At 41.0% G+C, this 14,930-nt stretch overlaps 1 protein-coding gene across 4 annotated transcripts in view; it reads left to right on the top strand.

Annotated features, from left to right (window-relative positions):
• Positions 1-14,930, top strand: part of MGLL (monoglyceride lipase) — a 136,351-nt gene that overhangs the window by 107,406 nt on the left and 14,015 nt on the right. For all 4 annotated transcript variants that reach the window (XM_042448201.1, XM_042448199.1, XM_042448202.1 and 1 more), the window contains exons 5-6: positions 6,378-6,488; positions 11,821-11,910. In XM_042448201.1, coding sequence (XP_042304135.1) covers positions 6,378-6,488; positions 11,821-11,910 — 201 coding nt within the window. The remainder of the gene's footprint in view (positions 1-6,377; positions 6,489-11,820; positions 11,911-14,930) is intronic.

Raw genomic sequence — 14,930 nt, 5'->3', positions numbered from 1 at the left:
TTCCCGCCTCTCCCAGGTGGATCAAGGCGGGATTACAACCTAGTATAAATATACAAATACAAAACATAGCAATAAAATACAGAAGGATACAAGCAGTAAATAAAGATAGAAGAAAGAGAAGAGGGAAACTTTTACAATGTAAATTGTTTAGACTAGGTTCTGAGGCAACAATGGAAGTACTGTAAGGTTTATACTCAACTTATTGTCTGACACTGTAGAAAGGGGAATTTCTTTTCAAATGTGATATGAAAGTTGTGTTGAGCATGTATTTTATGTTTTAATAAAATAATTAAAAAATACAGAAGACTTAATTAAAAACACGCTATCAAAAGGCAACAGTGGGATAAAAATATTCCAGTCTTAATCAGAGAGGTGGATCCATGTTTCCTATACAGGATCAGGAAGGTATGCTCGTCGGAAGAGATCCATCTTAACTGCCCTCTTAAATGTCTCCAAGACGGTAGTAAGATGGATCTCTTCCGGGAGAATGTTCCATAATCTTGGAGTGACTATGGTGAAAGCTCTTTGGGAAGTTGAGGTTAATCTAGACATTTTTAATTCCAGCAGATTCTTCCCTGATGTTCTGAAAGTGCAGGGTGGATTATGTAGGGAAAGGCGTTCCTGTAAGTAACTTGGGCCCAAGGCATGTAGGGCTTTAAAGGTAATAACCAACACCTTGTATTGCGCTCAGAAGCAAATTGGCAGCCAGTGAAGATCTTTTATGATTGGTGTTATATGGTGTTATAAACCTTGAAGAACCGGTGACCAACCTGGCTGCCATATTTTGAACTAGTTGAAGCTTCCGAACTTGGTACAAGGGTAGCCCCATATAGAGCGGATTACAGAAATCAAGGCGAGAGATTAGCAGAGAATGTACCACTGCTTCAAGGTCCTTTCAATCCAGGTAGGGACACAGTTGGCGTATCAACCGAAGTTGGTACCAAGTGCTCCTGGCTGTTGCATCTATTTGAGATGATAACTGTACAGACGGATCCAGGAGTATTCCCAAACTGCAAACTTTGTCCTTTAGGGGAAGTGTGACCCCGTCTAGGACAGGATGACAAATTTCCTTCCCCAGACCTGAGGATCTTATTGCAAGTACCTCCATTTTCTCTAGATTCAACTTGAGTTTGTTTTCCCTCATCCAGCCCATTACCGACTCAAGGCAGGCATTCAGAGAAGAGATGCCATCCTTAGTCAGTGCTGCAGTCAGAGGCATAGAGAAACATATTTGGGTGTCATCAGCATACTGATAACACCACGCCCCATGTCTCCAGATGATCTCTCCCAGCGGCTTCATGTAAATGTTGAACAGCATGGGGGACAGAACAGCACCCTGAGGGATGCCAGATGTCAGCTCTCTCTTAGAAGAGCAGCTGTCCCCCAACATCACCATCTGAAATCTGCCCAAGAAATAATAATAATAATAATAGGTTTTATTTATATACCGCCCAATCACTGGGAATCCGAGCGGTTTACAACAGAGGGGATAATAGACAGTTCCCTGCCCTCAGGTTTACAATCTAAAAGACACCACACAAAAGGAGAAGGGAATGGTGAGGGAGCGAGGGGATCAGGTCCAGCACTCTTCTCTCCCTCTGAGGCCTGGCCCAAGGCAGATGGACCAGAGGGAGGGCTCTTCTTCTTCAGGCTAGCCCTGATGGAGGTGGGCCAGCCTACTCTCCCCCTCATAGGCCAGAAGATGACAGTTATGGAGGAGGAACCTTTCTCTTCTGGCTAGCCCCTGATGGAACTGGGCCAGCCTACTCTCTCCCTCAGAGGCCGAACGATGACAGTTAGGGAGGAGGAGCCTCTTTCTTCAGGCTAGTCCCTGATAGTACTGGGCCAGTCTTCTCTCTCCCTCAGAGGCCGAACGATGACAGTTAGGGAGGAGGAGCCTCTTTCTTCAGGCTAGTCCCTGATGGTACTGGGCCAGCCTTCTCTCTCCCTCAGAGGCCGAATGGAATGGAGCCACTGGAGCGCAGTGCCCCCAATACCTAAGGATACCATGGTCTATGGTATCAAAAGCTGCTGAGATGTCCAAAAGCACTTCCCCTGTCGATGCCCAGACAGAGGTCATTGATTAAGGCGACCATGACCATCTCCACTCCGTATCCCGCCCTGAAGCCGGTTTGAAATGGGTCCAGATAATTGGTTTCATCCAAGACAGCCTGGAGTTGGAAGGCAACTCCCCTCTCAATCACTTTGCCCAAGAATGGTAAAAGGGAGACTGGTCTGTAATTGTTTCTCACCAGGGGGTCCAGGGAGGGTTATTTTAAGAACGGTTTAATCACTGCTAATTTTAATTTTGATAAAAACTTACCCTCCCTGAAGGATGTGTTGATTATAGATTGCAGTAATGCTTTCACAGCATCCCCACCCTGAGCAGTCAACTATGATGGGCAAGGATCAAGAGCAGCCTGCAGATGATTTGTCATACAACATCCATCGATATTAGCTAAATCATAGGCCAGAACATCTGGAGAGACCCAGTTTAGAGCAGGCTGTGTTATGAAAAAAGCAAAGTAAATCAGTTACTTTGGGGGATGCCCCACTCTTTGCAGAACAATGGCTTTCTCATGTTAATTCTTATCTGGCACTCCAAAATACTCTTCAGTAATAGGCAAGTGTAATGAGACTTCAGTTCAGTATAAATTCACTTGCTGATTAAAGGGTAAGGAAATTTGATTAACAAACTAGCATAGGGCTAAGTGTCTATGAGGTCCTAAAGCAGAGGTGGGCAAAGTGTGGCCTGTGAGCTGCATGTGGTCCCTGAAGGTCTACACCTAAAAAATACAGCATACACTCAGGTTACCCGAGCTATCCTAGACCACGGTATAGTTGGCAGAAGTCAGCTTTGGGAAAATGTCGTTTGTTTAGCCCAACCTTTCCCAAGAAGTTCCAGTTCCCTTCCAACTTCTTATCATCCTTGGAAAACATATAGGCTTTGACTTCAAAGTGCCATGTTTCCTTCAAGAAAAAAAAGGCTAGGACTTGTCTAAGAATCCCCTTTTTCTGTCATCCTCTTCTTCACACATACTCTGCAACTTTCAGAGACAGGCTGGCCCAGAGTTATCTTGTATGGACTGCCATCACTACGGATACCCGGGTCCTCGACATCATCAAGAGGGGGTATGCCATAGAGTTTGAGGAGTATCTCTCCACTGGGGTAATCTGCATAAATCACCTCTCCAATGTTCTTCTCACTGAAGTCATCATCTTGCTCAACAAGGGTGCCATCAAACCCATCTCTAGAACCTTGACTTGTCTAGGGTTCTTCTCCCAATATTTCATCATCAACAAAAAAGATAAGGGTCTCTGTACGATTTTGGATCTCAAATGGGTCAATGCATACATTCCACACAAGCGCTTCAGAATGGTGTTTCTATCCTTCCATTGTAGCAGAAAGGGGACTGATTTGCCATGCTCATTTTCCAGGATGCATACTTCTATACTGGGATTTGAAAGTCACACTGGCTGTTCTTGTCCTTTGATGTGGGAAGAAGGGCTTTCCAGTTCTATGTCCTTCCTTTTGGCCTCTCCACCACTCCTCATATGTTTATGAAATATATGGCTGTTGTAACTGCTTGGCTCAGACAGAAAGGAATTATCATTTTCCCATATATAGATAATTGGCTGTTCAACCTCCAGTTGAACATTGCATACTTTCTGAAACTTTTAGATTCATTGGGCTTGATCATCAGTTGGGAGAAGTTGATTATGTTTATGTTACCACCAAAAATATTACCTAGCTATTCCAGAAGCTTTCAAAGGTGTTCTATGCAGACGCAGAAATACCCAATTGTCTGACTTCACAGGTGACCGCTTGAAGAATTACAGTTATAAGTATGCATCCTGTCCTTATTTTTACTAAACATTTCCCACATGAACCCTAGTGGTCATATGGATGATTTCTCCAAGTGGGCTGGAAAACTCTAGACGAGGCTTTAAAACACACACACAACTGGAAGTAAACAGGAAGTTGACTTTGAATTTGCTTCCTGGTTGAAGAAAACGTGTCTTCTGGGTCTAAAGGCAAAAGAAGAGACAGATCTCCATGTGCATAATGATGAACAGTATTTTATTCTTTAAAAATAGCCTGAGGGCAGGGAACCGTCCAATTAAAAAGATTGTATGTACAGTGCTGTGTAATTTACAGCGCTTTATAAATAAAGGTTAATAATAATAATAATACTGATAAATTCCTGTTTTGTAAAAAGCCCGATGCATTCTGGTCCATATATTAAATTGGTTGGCCTTTTTTAGGGGCTACACTAGAAACAAACATAAATATCAATAATAAATTAAGTTTCAAAATTTTAGAATAGGACAACACACAAAACTCCCTCGGAGTGTAGTGGAGTCTCCTTCCTTAGAAGTCTTCAAACAGAGGCTGGATGGCCATCTGTCAGGGATGCTTTGATTGTGATTTCCTGCATGGCAGAGGGTTGGACTGGATGGCCCTTGTGGTCTCTTCCAACTCTATGATTCTATGATTTATATAAAATATCGTATTACATTACATTAATTATATTTAGCAATAGCATGTACATTTCTATACTGCTGAACTAGCACTCTCTAAGCAGCTTACAATGTGTAAGCCAATTTCCCCCAACAAGCTGGGCACTCACCTTACCAACCTACAAAATGATGGAAGGCTGACTGGACCTTGGAATCCTGCCTGGGATCAAACTTGACAACCTTGTAGCATTAAAACACATACATACAATTCAGTATACCAAGAATAGAAATTTCTGGAGTTGGCAGAAAAATCTCTCTTCATAAACTGCACTTTAAACATTATAAGCAAACTCTTACTTTTATTTATATGTACATTTCAACATTTCATCAGATGTTTAGAAAAAAGGAGTAGGCTAGAGAAACTGGTGAGAAAACTTTCAAGGGTGTCTGATAAATTAGGCCCTAAAGTCATATGTGCCATTTATGAAGCCCCAGTGACCTTAGTAAAGTAGGGAGAGGAAATTTGGATCTTCATTAAGTCCTCCTGGTGTGCAAGATTTCAGTTTTAAAATCCAGCATGCTTTGAGCCTGTCTTACTGTCCTTCTCAGTCTTTCCTACAGCATCATTCCTTAATTCACTGGATCTCTCCTGACATAAAACCATTTCAATCCCCTTTGAACATGCCCTTTCTTCCTCTGTTTTTTTGTGCTTTGTATGTTCATGGAAGTCATCCTTCTTTCTACACATTTTGACAGACACAGCCTTGCCTCTTCCAGTATTAATGTTTTACATCTTGGGAGCAGGAAATAAAATGGGTTACTCTTCTTTGCTCAGTCTGCTGCTTTCTTTTCCCTAAAGTCCAGAGTTTATTACACTGGGGCTAATTTTGGCATTAAAGGGAGATTAAAGCACATTTAAAGCATCCTGCAAGTAAAGTGAAAATGACGAGTAATTGCACAAATGATTATCACACACAGTTGCACAAATAAAGTGATATTGGGAATGCATTGTCACTGAAATCTTGAAAGTAAAAAGATGCTCATTAATGCTTCTTTGTGAACACTTTAATGGCAGGTTTTGTGTGATGTCGTGGGAAATTGTTTCACATAATTCATAGAATCATAGAATCATACACAGTTTTTCTGGGATATTCACGGGATAAACTCCCGATCACCTTTGTGTGATAAACTCCTCTATATAAATGTTATTGTGGCCTGTTACAGACTGCCAAAATAAAGCTGCTTCGGGTCTCTTTGGAGGTATGCTATTTAAATGATGCATGCATCCTAAGAATCCAGAAGCTGCACTCCAGTGCTTAGGAATGGAGTGTGGCTTTGACGCGACCTCCGGACTCTTAGGACTCATGCATCATTTAAATAGCATACCTCTAAAGAGACCCAAAGCAGCTTTATTTTGGCAGTCTGTAACAGGCCTCTGTCTGATATATAGATGAGTTTGAACTTGATCTCACAATGTCATCATAGCTGTGTATGGGGATAAACTGAGTAACATCCTTTGTGCCAGTGGACTTTTTCATATTCCAGTGTTTACAGCAGCACAGGGATATCTTTTTAAGCCTAGTCCACAAATGCTGTGGTGAGACTTGTAAGTGAATTGCACATGTGAGGCGTGCTTCCAATCATGATATTGCATCCATGACATAAAAACTATTGCCAACTTTACAGTACATAAAAATTAAGCCTGACTAAATTTTTCTTTTTCCTGTGTGCAAAGAAATTCAAGTAATAGTTTTTCCTTAATTGTAGAATGTCACTTAGGCAAATTGGCCCAATTCCTGGGGCAGTTATGATACCTCCTTATAAAGTGCTTAGAATTTGTCTTTGCTCCACTGAGGTGAATCCTCATTACAATCATCAGCACCATCACTCAGTATGTTGCTTGCTTTTCATTGCAGGGAGGAGCCATCGCCATCCTCACCGCATGTGAAAGACCAACTGAATTTACAGGGATGGTATTAATTTCTCCTTTAGTAGTTGCAAGCCCTGACGTAGCAACACCAATCAAGGTAAAAAAACAAATACACACACACACACACAGAGAAAGAGAGAGAGAGAGAGAGATTTGCATTTAAAAGATATGGATTTAAAGTCTTTGTTAATTTAAAACTAAATTCAGAAGAAGGCTTATAGATTTATAGTGAGGCTCAAATACATCTTGTACATGAATTGCAAAATCCCAGCAACTGCTTTTTAAATTAAAAGCAGTATTAAAAGAAAGAATGTTGTTTAGAGATGAGAAAGAGATGAAGACATAACTCCTTACTTTTCCTGATGTATTACATCTCAAACTCTTTCTCCTCAAGATGCTTTTCTTTCATGGGGATACAGTTACATTCTTGAGTTTTGAATGTCACTGTTAGTGGAAAGTGGAAAGATAATTTCTGTTCATCCATCAGACTGAATTATTTTAATATATGTTTTTCGGAGGGGATGTCAATCTAGCTTAGTTTAGCTTTGAAATAGGTGGTCTTAAATGTGCAGATCCTTAAGGAGATGTACAGATTAGTTGGGCAGAAAAACTGGCAGACAGTTGTTTTTTAACAGTAAATGTGGTACATTAAAAGGGCTTGTTCTCTGCTTTTACTCTCATATTTACAGTGCAAAAATCTCAAGGTCTTAATAGTTTGTGTGCATCCTGTTGAAGTGGATATTGCAGTATGTACTAATATATGTACTAGCATATGTAAGGAGTTTGTAACCAAAAAGGTGTTGCCACTGATTCACTACCATTCCTCAGGAAATCAGTAAGGAAGTATTAAGGTCTCATCTCTGATCAGTGCTAAGAAAACAGCCTAGGCTGGGAAGGGACCTTCAGATGTTGGATTGTATTGCCTATTTGTCCTGCCCAGCAACCCTCATTCTGGGATTCCATGGGAGTTCCTCTCCAACAGTATTGTGGAGGGGCACACATTCCTCTCCCTGGCCCAGACCAAACACAGTAAGCAAAGTATATGTTGTTGGGCATAAACAAAAGCCATGGAGAGCATGCAGGAAATGTGTGCCTTCATGCTAGTGAAATTATGAACTGTATCAAGTGATTTGAAATTCAGAGATCACATTTATATTCCTATAGACACAGTTATCTCCATTACTATTTCCTTGATCTGAGCAGAGTGATGTAGCCAGTGATGTAGTGAAGAAAGAACAGGGGGAAACAAAGGGTGCTACCACTTCTTTGTTTTAGAGCAGGTACCATGACATCTCCCAGAGTGCTATAATACCAATCTTCTATGTAGAGAATAAGCTTTTCTCAAATAGAAAAATCACTAAATAAATAAAGCAAGGAGAGAAAGAGACTTAGAGGAAATGTTCTATATCAGTCCCCAAGGAAACACTTCCTCAGGCCTGTCAGCATTCACACTTTTCTTTCATCAAGTAGTGTGTGTGACTCTGCCCAGGTATTGCTTCAGGGGCTGCCCTACTACTATTCACAGAAATCTAATAAGAAACTGATGTTATTCAGCACTCTCCCCAACCATATATATATAAAAGGCCAGGATTTTGAATCCATATACTTTACCGAGGAAGCAAGTGCAGCAGTAGTCACAGTAACAGCATATGTGTGCATATATGCTGCCTGCCCCATGCCCAACCAAGCTTTAATTTTTTTTAAAAAATTGCTAGATAAAGCAAGGTCTGGATTCTGTACAGTTCAAAGAAAAAGAGGTTGATTCTTCCAGTCCTGCCTATTCATGAGGTAAATTTTAGAAAATTGCTGGTGGAAGGACTGGAAAGAAAAAGTGACGTTTGGGGAGGCTTTCTCATCATTTTTGAAAACTTTGCAAAGATACCCTCAGAGTGTGGTGGAGTCTACTTCTTGGGCCATCTGTTGGGGTTGCTTTGACTGTGTGTTTCTGCATGCCAGTCCTAAAAAGCCAGGATGACCCTTTTGGTCTCTTCCAACTCTATGATTCTACCCACATTAAGTAAGGACAGCTCTCAGTTTTCAGTTCTCAGGTGTCCAGGCACATCTGCATTGCTATCTGCCCCCTGCAATCCTGTTGCTGTTCCTTTAACCACAAAGTACAACCACCCCTCCTAACTCACAGATCTCAGATCCGTGCCTTCGAATACCTGCAGAGGGGCAACCTCTGCTTTTTTCTATGGCACAAGCGTCCAGCACGTGCGCCCGGGCCATGCACATGCAAGTCTCCATTTCTGTGGGTAGGGGGGTCTAGAATGGATTCGCCATGAAAAAGGAGGGCCAACTGTATTCAGTGAAAGTGTCCCTCATCACAGTCCTGTTCTCAGTTTGGTTAGGTACATTATCATGCATAGTACAAAAACATCCAAAATCCACAAACCAGTGATACTTTTATTGGCCAACTGAAATGCACAAAATACATGATGCATTGCTTTTGAAGCTCCAGTGGCTTCTTCATCAGGCAAAGGTATTAACAGTCCAACAGGAGAAAAGGGAAAAAATTACTATGTTGGACTCATATGCCTACATTTTATCAACATGTTGTTAAAGGGCCCGAACAGACAGGCCAAAATAAAGCTGCTTCGGGTCACTTTGGGGGTATGCTGTTTAAATGATGCATGCGTCCTAAGAGGCCAGAAGCCACACCATAACCATGCTCTAGTACTAAGGACTGGAGCACAGCTTTGGCACAGCTTCTGGACTCTTAAGATGTGTGTGTCATTCAAACAGCATATCTCTGAAGTGACCTTAAGCAGCTTTATTTTGGCCTCTTTGGGCCCATAGTTGTTCTCAGTTAAAATGGTGCAGATGTATATCCATATAGGCAGAGACCATTACACCTCCTTGGCCATGTGGGCTCTGAGAGAGAAAGAAAAAGATTTAAATTGCCTCTGAAAAATCCCAAGATCCACAGAGAGAAAGTGGCTTTATCAGGACCATACAAAATGTTACAAGTACAGTGGTCCCTTCATATTCACTGGGGTTAGCGGAGACACCTGTGAATGTGGAAAAACCGCAAATAAAAAAAAAACACTTCTTTTAACTAAGAGAACACCTCTATAGGAATCTCTGGGTCCTCCAGTACAACTCTATGTCAACATTTGCCAGAAGTTGATCATAAAATCATTATGGAGGACCTACAAATACCTACGGAAGTGTTTTCTCTAAGAACCTCTAGATTCTCCAGCAAAACTCTGTGGTTCTACTTCTGGCAGAGTTGCCCTGGAGGACTCAGAGATTCCTAGAGAGAGCATATTAATCAAAACCGCAAATTATCAAATCTGCAAAAGTTAAAGCCACAAATGTTGACAACCAACTGTAGTGAGCAAACCTTTGAGTCCATCATCAGCCTGGCTTGTTGTTAAAGCCACAAAGTCTACATTGCTCAAAAGTTAATTTTTGGTTCAGATACTTGAGCAATGCATGGATGCATAGGCAACAACCATCAAAACCCAAGAAATTATATCATGAGAACACGTGCTTCTTTAGATCCATCTGGAAGAGTTCTGTATCTAATGCAGAGGTGGGCAACAAGCCACATGCAGTCTCCAAAGCCATTGTTGCAGCCCGTGCCCTGCCCACCCAATGCCCATCTTCTGCCAGTTTTATTATATGAAAAGGCTATTTTCACTTAAGGATTCAGCAAACACACACCAAATGAAAAAATGGAAGTCAACTATCTCTCATCTAACTTGTAGTCTAAAGCATATTATGCAACTGAGGCTTCATTTCCTAAGTAAACACACAACACTCAGTTCCTTCCCCTCACTCTAAATTGGCAGAAATTGAAATTGCCATCCCCCTTTTTTGCCTCCATGCTTTGGGATGCTTGAATTCAAAGGGGGAGTGTAGGGACTTTATCACACGTGAGGAATTTCTCTTAATTTCAAATGAAAAGAAAGTGGGGCCAGAACGCATTTACGTGAATTCATTAGTACAACAAATTTACATGAATGCGAATTGCGTTCGAACTGGCTTCCCATTGCCCGAAAATAGCATGCCATTACCTGAATTTGCATGTGGTAGTCTATCACGCAATAACATGAAACCCCATGATTGCGCTCAGACTGCCTTCCCATTGCCTGAATTTGTATGTAGTAGTCTATCACACAATAATGTTAAACCCCATTATTGCATTTGGATTGCCATTGGATTATACTTCCAATTTCCCTTGTCTGATAACGTCCTTTGGTGAAAAGTTTAAATTCTCCTTTTTGTATGGGGTAGTTCCAATCCTGATTCCCCAATGCTATTTTAGGAATAAAAGAAAGAAAAGTTTCAGCTGTTTACAGGTTATATTTAATGTAGCTACAAGGGCCATAGCTATGGGTGTTAGAAAGAACACCTGTACTTGAAATTGTTTCTCTTATGGCTTCACTACCAAAGGAGCACTCAAAACACAGGAACAATGTCACCTACATTGCCAGTAAATGCCTCTGAAGTCTGTAGCTGCTTTGATAGTAGATAAGTTAGGAGAACCTCCATTACATTCTTTTAGCTTTTCTTTGATGCAATATAATTTCCCAGCACATAGGAGCTTTGATGCAATGGGTTACAGAATATTATGGGACTGATTACATTTAATGGATTTGTACACTAGCAAGATAATGCAGTCCATTTCATGTTTTTGAAAGCAGTATCTCTGGATACAGTATGTACTGTTCAAACAGGCTAGACGACAAAGACCCCGCTACTTGCTTTCTTGGTTGTCATCATTTTCAAGTGACGACCATTTAATTAGAAGGTAATTTTGAAAAGATCAAAGGAGAATTTTAAGTATTGGCCTCTCTTTGTGGAGTACTAATAGTAGGAGAAAAAGACATTCTCCCTCTCTCTCCCAGCATCTTCATGCTCCAGTAATTCGGGGATGGGTTGTATTTAACTCTTAGATAGCTGGTGTGCAGTAGATTTCCTGCATGCAGTTACCCCCTTTCTTTATAGAAAATGTGCTTGTCAGAAATGTGGTGCAGCCTAGGCAGGTATTGTAAACTGCATAGACTACAATTTGCATTGCAGCCACTTGGGATAAGAAGTAAAGAGTGATGAGAAGACACAATAGCAAACAAAACTCAACTGAGAAGTAAAAAGCTGGCTTAGTATCAGCATCTTAAGCAAGAACTCTCTCCCTTGTTGTTCTGGGATCAAAAAGAAATGCAGATGTCTTGAAACAGTATAAAGTGGAGGAAGGGAACGATGGTATATTGCATTGTGTTTGTCCTTGTAAATGGCCCAGGGAATGTTTCCTGTCTTTTCTGCATTATTTTGAGTTAAGCTCTTTGTTGGCATTTAAGACTGGGCTGGAGCACAATGACAATGCAGTGGAATAACAACAGAGTCCTTCAAACCATTTCTGCCACTTGCAAAGCTGGCTCCCATTGTTCTCTTATGTTACTAACACTATTCATCTTTCTCAGATTTTTGCAGCTAAAGTGCTTAACCTTGTCTTGCCAAATTTGTCCTTGGGAACAATCGATCCATGTGTGGTAACACGGAATAAGATAGAGGTAAGCATTTTATTGTTCCTACAAACCACTGCAGTGTCTGAGTGTGTTTCCCTAGCACAATTATTTTGCTCTTGACTCATCAGTTTCATTGAGCCACAAGTGGCACATTCTTTTTGTTGTTGTTGTTGTTGTGTTGATACAAATCAGTGAAATTACATTTGTGGGAATAGAATGTATCTGCATATACAAAGAAAGATGTTTGTATTGCACATTGACTGAAATGATGTCCACAACACTTTTTTCCTCAGAACTGTGAAGCTAGGAAACTACAAAAAATGAATCTCTGATCAATCAGGGGAAGTTGGGTTTCTGTCAAATCTGTTCTGAGTCATATCTGAACCTAGCAGCATCCTTCACCTGCTTCCATTGTATACAGTAGAGTGAAGAAGCAGTGTCAGTATACATTCCCATAACTCTGGAGAACAGCTAGTTACCAGTGATAGTGGAATAGGTAGAATCAATGATCTGACTCAGTTTAGAATGGTTCCTTTATTACATATTGGTCAAAATTCTGTATCAGCTCTTTATTTAAGCATACTTAACTAACTAACTAACTAAGTATACTTCACTAAGGGGGGAACCAGGAGTAAAAGACATAATCCCAGCATAACCATGTGATCGCGCTGAAGATTTTCAGACATCACACTCATCTAGGATTTATCCCATGAGGATCCAGCAACAAACCATTCATGAGAAAATCCCGTGAATGGTTTCACAATCACACAATATTTGCACAATCACAAAGATGTGAAACTTCATAGCGATGCAATCACATGATTGCTGTGCTGTCGTCATCTTTTTAAAAATCTTTCCCAAAATCCAAGTTTGCTGTTCAGCAAGTTAACTTCCAGTGTTGCTTTGCCATCCCAAGAGTGTAACCTCACAGTGGCTTCCACAAAGGTCTTTCTAGTTGTGTTCCCTGATGTTTCTTTCAGATAATTTCTTGTTGATTCCATTGTACAGCGCACCCATGTTTTACGCGGGCGTGCAACACACGGCTTCCAGCATACGCTGGAAGCCAATGCCAGAAAAAGCCTTGGCGCACCCAGAAGAAATAATGGGCCGCATGCCCATGGTGTGCTCAGCACAGCGTGAGTACAAGCCCCATTACTTCTAATGGAGCTCCAGCGTACGTGGGTTTTTTTCCTTATGCGGGGGGGATCCGGAATGGGTCGCCGCATAGGGAAAGGGTGCACTGTCTCTCCTGATTCCCCCCATGCTAATGTGGTTCAAAGGACTTGTGAAACGAGGACTACCTCTGCTACTTGCTTATTTATGAGAGCCTTTAGGGCTGAAGGGCGGGGTATAAATACAGTAAATAAATAAATTTACAGAATCTTTGCCCCCTTTTCTTTCCAAAGAAGGATCCTAGTAAATCAATAATTACCTCTGAGTTGCAGTCTAAAGAGTTGCAGTCTTAGAGTTGCAGTCTAAAAATAACAATCCTTATGGTGTGCAACTTCAGACATCATAAATGCTTTGCAATTCAAAATGTATTGTCTTGTCTGCTAACATCAGATTCCTTCTGATGATCCAGGAAAAGCTTAGACAGCTTGACAGAAATAAACATTTCCTAACTTCTTAGTATCACATCTACTCAAAAACAGCAGAATGTGGCTGGGAATCCTGTTGTTAAGCCCTAAGTAAAGTAGACCCATTGATGCAATTGTTCAGTGGTGAGTCACCACATAGGCAATTCTCCTTGATTAAATTGTTGTTGTTGTTGTTGTTGTTGTTGTTGTTGTTGTTATGCTTCCTTTATATAGCACTGCAGATTTACACAGCACTGTACTTACAAACAATAAAATACATAAAAATAAACCCGCCCATGGCGTACATTCTAAGAAATAATAGTATAACATATATATAAATAATACATAACAATACAGGAAGGGGTTCAATAAAATAAGGCAGACAACAAATTAAAAACGTCAGATAACAAATAATAGTCACACAATGCCTGGGAAAGCTTCCCTGAACAGGATGGTCTTCAGCTCAGTTTTGAAACTGGTCAAAGAAGTGATGACCCGTGCTCGTGGGGAAAGAGGTTCCAGGAGTGAGGAGCAGAAAGTGAAAAGGAACAAAGCCAAGATGGAGCAGTGAGGAGAAAGAAGGTCTGATAAATAGGGAGGGGCCAGCCCATGCAGGGCTTTAAACGTCAACAACAGCCTTAGAAGAGAAAATGCTTCAAACCTCAGATTCTGCCCACAAGACAGTTTGGTCTTTGATGTTTGTCCAGGCAAGTTCCCTCAAAATTACTGCTTCTCTAGTCTAGGAAATCATTCTGCTGAATCTTATTTTTATCACCAGGCCCAAAATGGTTATCAGCAGTGGTACCAGTGGCTGTGTAACTGCTATTGTTGGAGTTTCAGTGACTACATGCTATGGCATGTGCCATTGAGGAAGGACTTAGGAAGGACTCTAGAAGGCAATGCCATAACCACAAAAAGTCAACATGGGTTTCAGAGAAAGAAGTCATGCCAGACAAATCTAATCCCTTTGATAAAATTACGAGCTTGGTAGATGAAGGGAATGCTGTGGATATAGTATATCTTGATTTCAGTAAGGCCTTTGACAAGGTTTCCCATGACATATTTGCAAACAAGCTTGTAAAAGGTGGGATAGACAAGGTAACTGTTACATGGATTTGTAACTGGCCGAACCCAAAGGGTGCTCAACAATGGCACCTTTTCATCCTGGAAAGAAGTGATCAGTGGGGTCCCACAAGACTCTGTCCTGGGGCCAGTGTTATTCAACATCTTTATCAGTGACTTGGATGACAGAATTGGTTGCATACTTATCAAATTTGCAGATGACACCAAATTAGGAGGAATAGCTAATACTCCACAGGACAGGATCAAAATTCAAAATGACCTGAATAGACTAGAAAGCTGGGCCAAAGCTAACAAAATGAAATTCAACACGGAGAAATGTAAGGTACTGCACTTAGGGCAGAAAAATAAAATGCACAAATATAGATTGGGGGACACCTGGCTGAATGAAACTACGTGTGAAAGGGA

The sequence above is a fragment of the Sceloporus undulatus genome, chromosome 2, assembly GCF_019175285.1.
Source record: "Sceloporus undulatus isolate JIND9_A2432 ecotype Alabama chromosome 2, SceUnd_v1.1, whole genome shotgun sequence".
Lineage (NCBI taxonomy): Eukaryota > Metazoa > Chordata > Lepidosauria > Squamata > Phrynosomatidae > Sceloporus > Sceloporus undulatus.
This window is presented reverse-complemented; position numbering and strand designations above follow the sequence as displayed.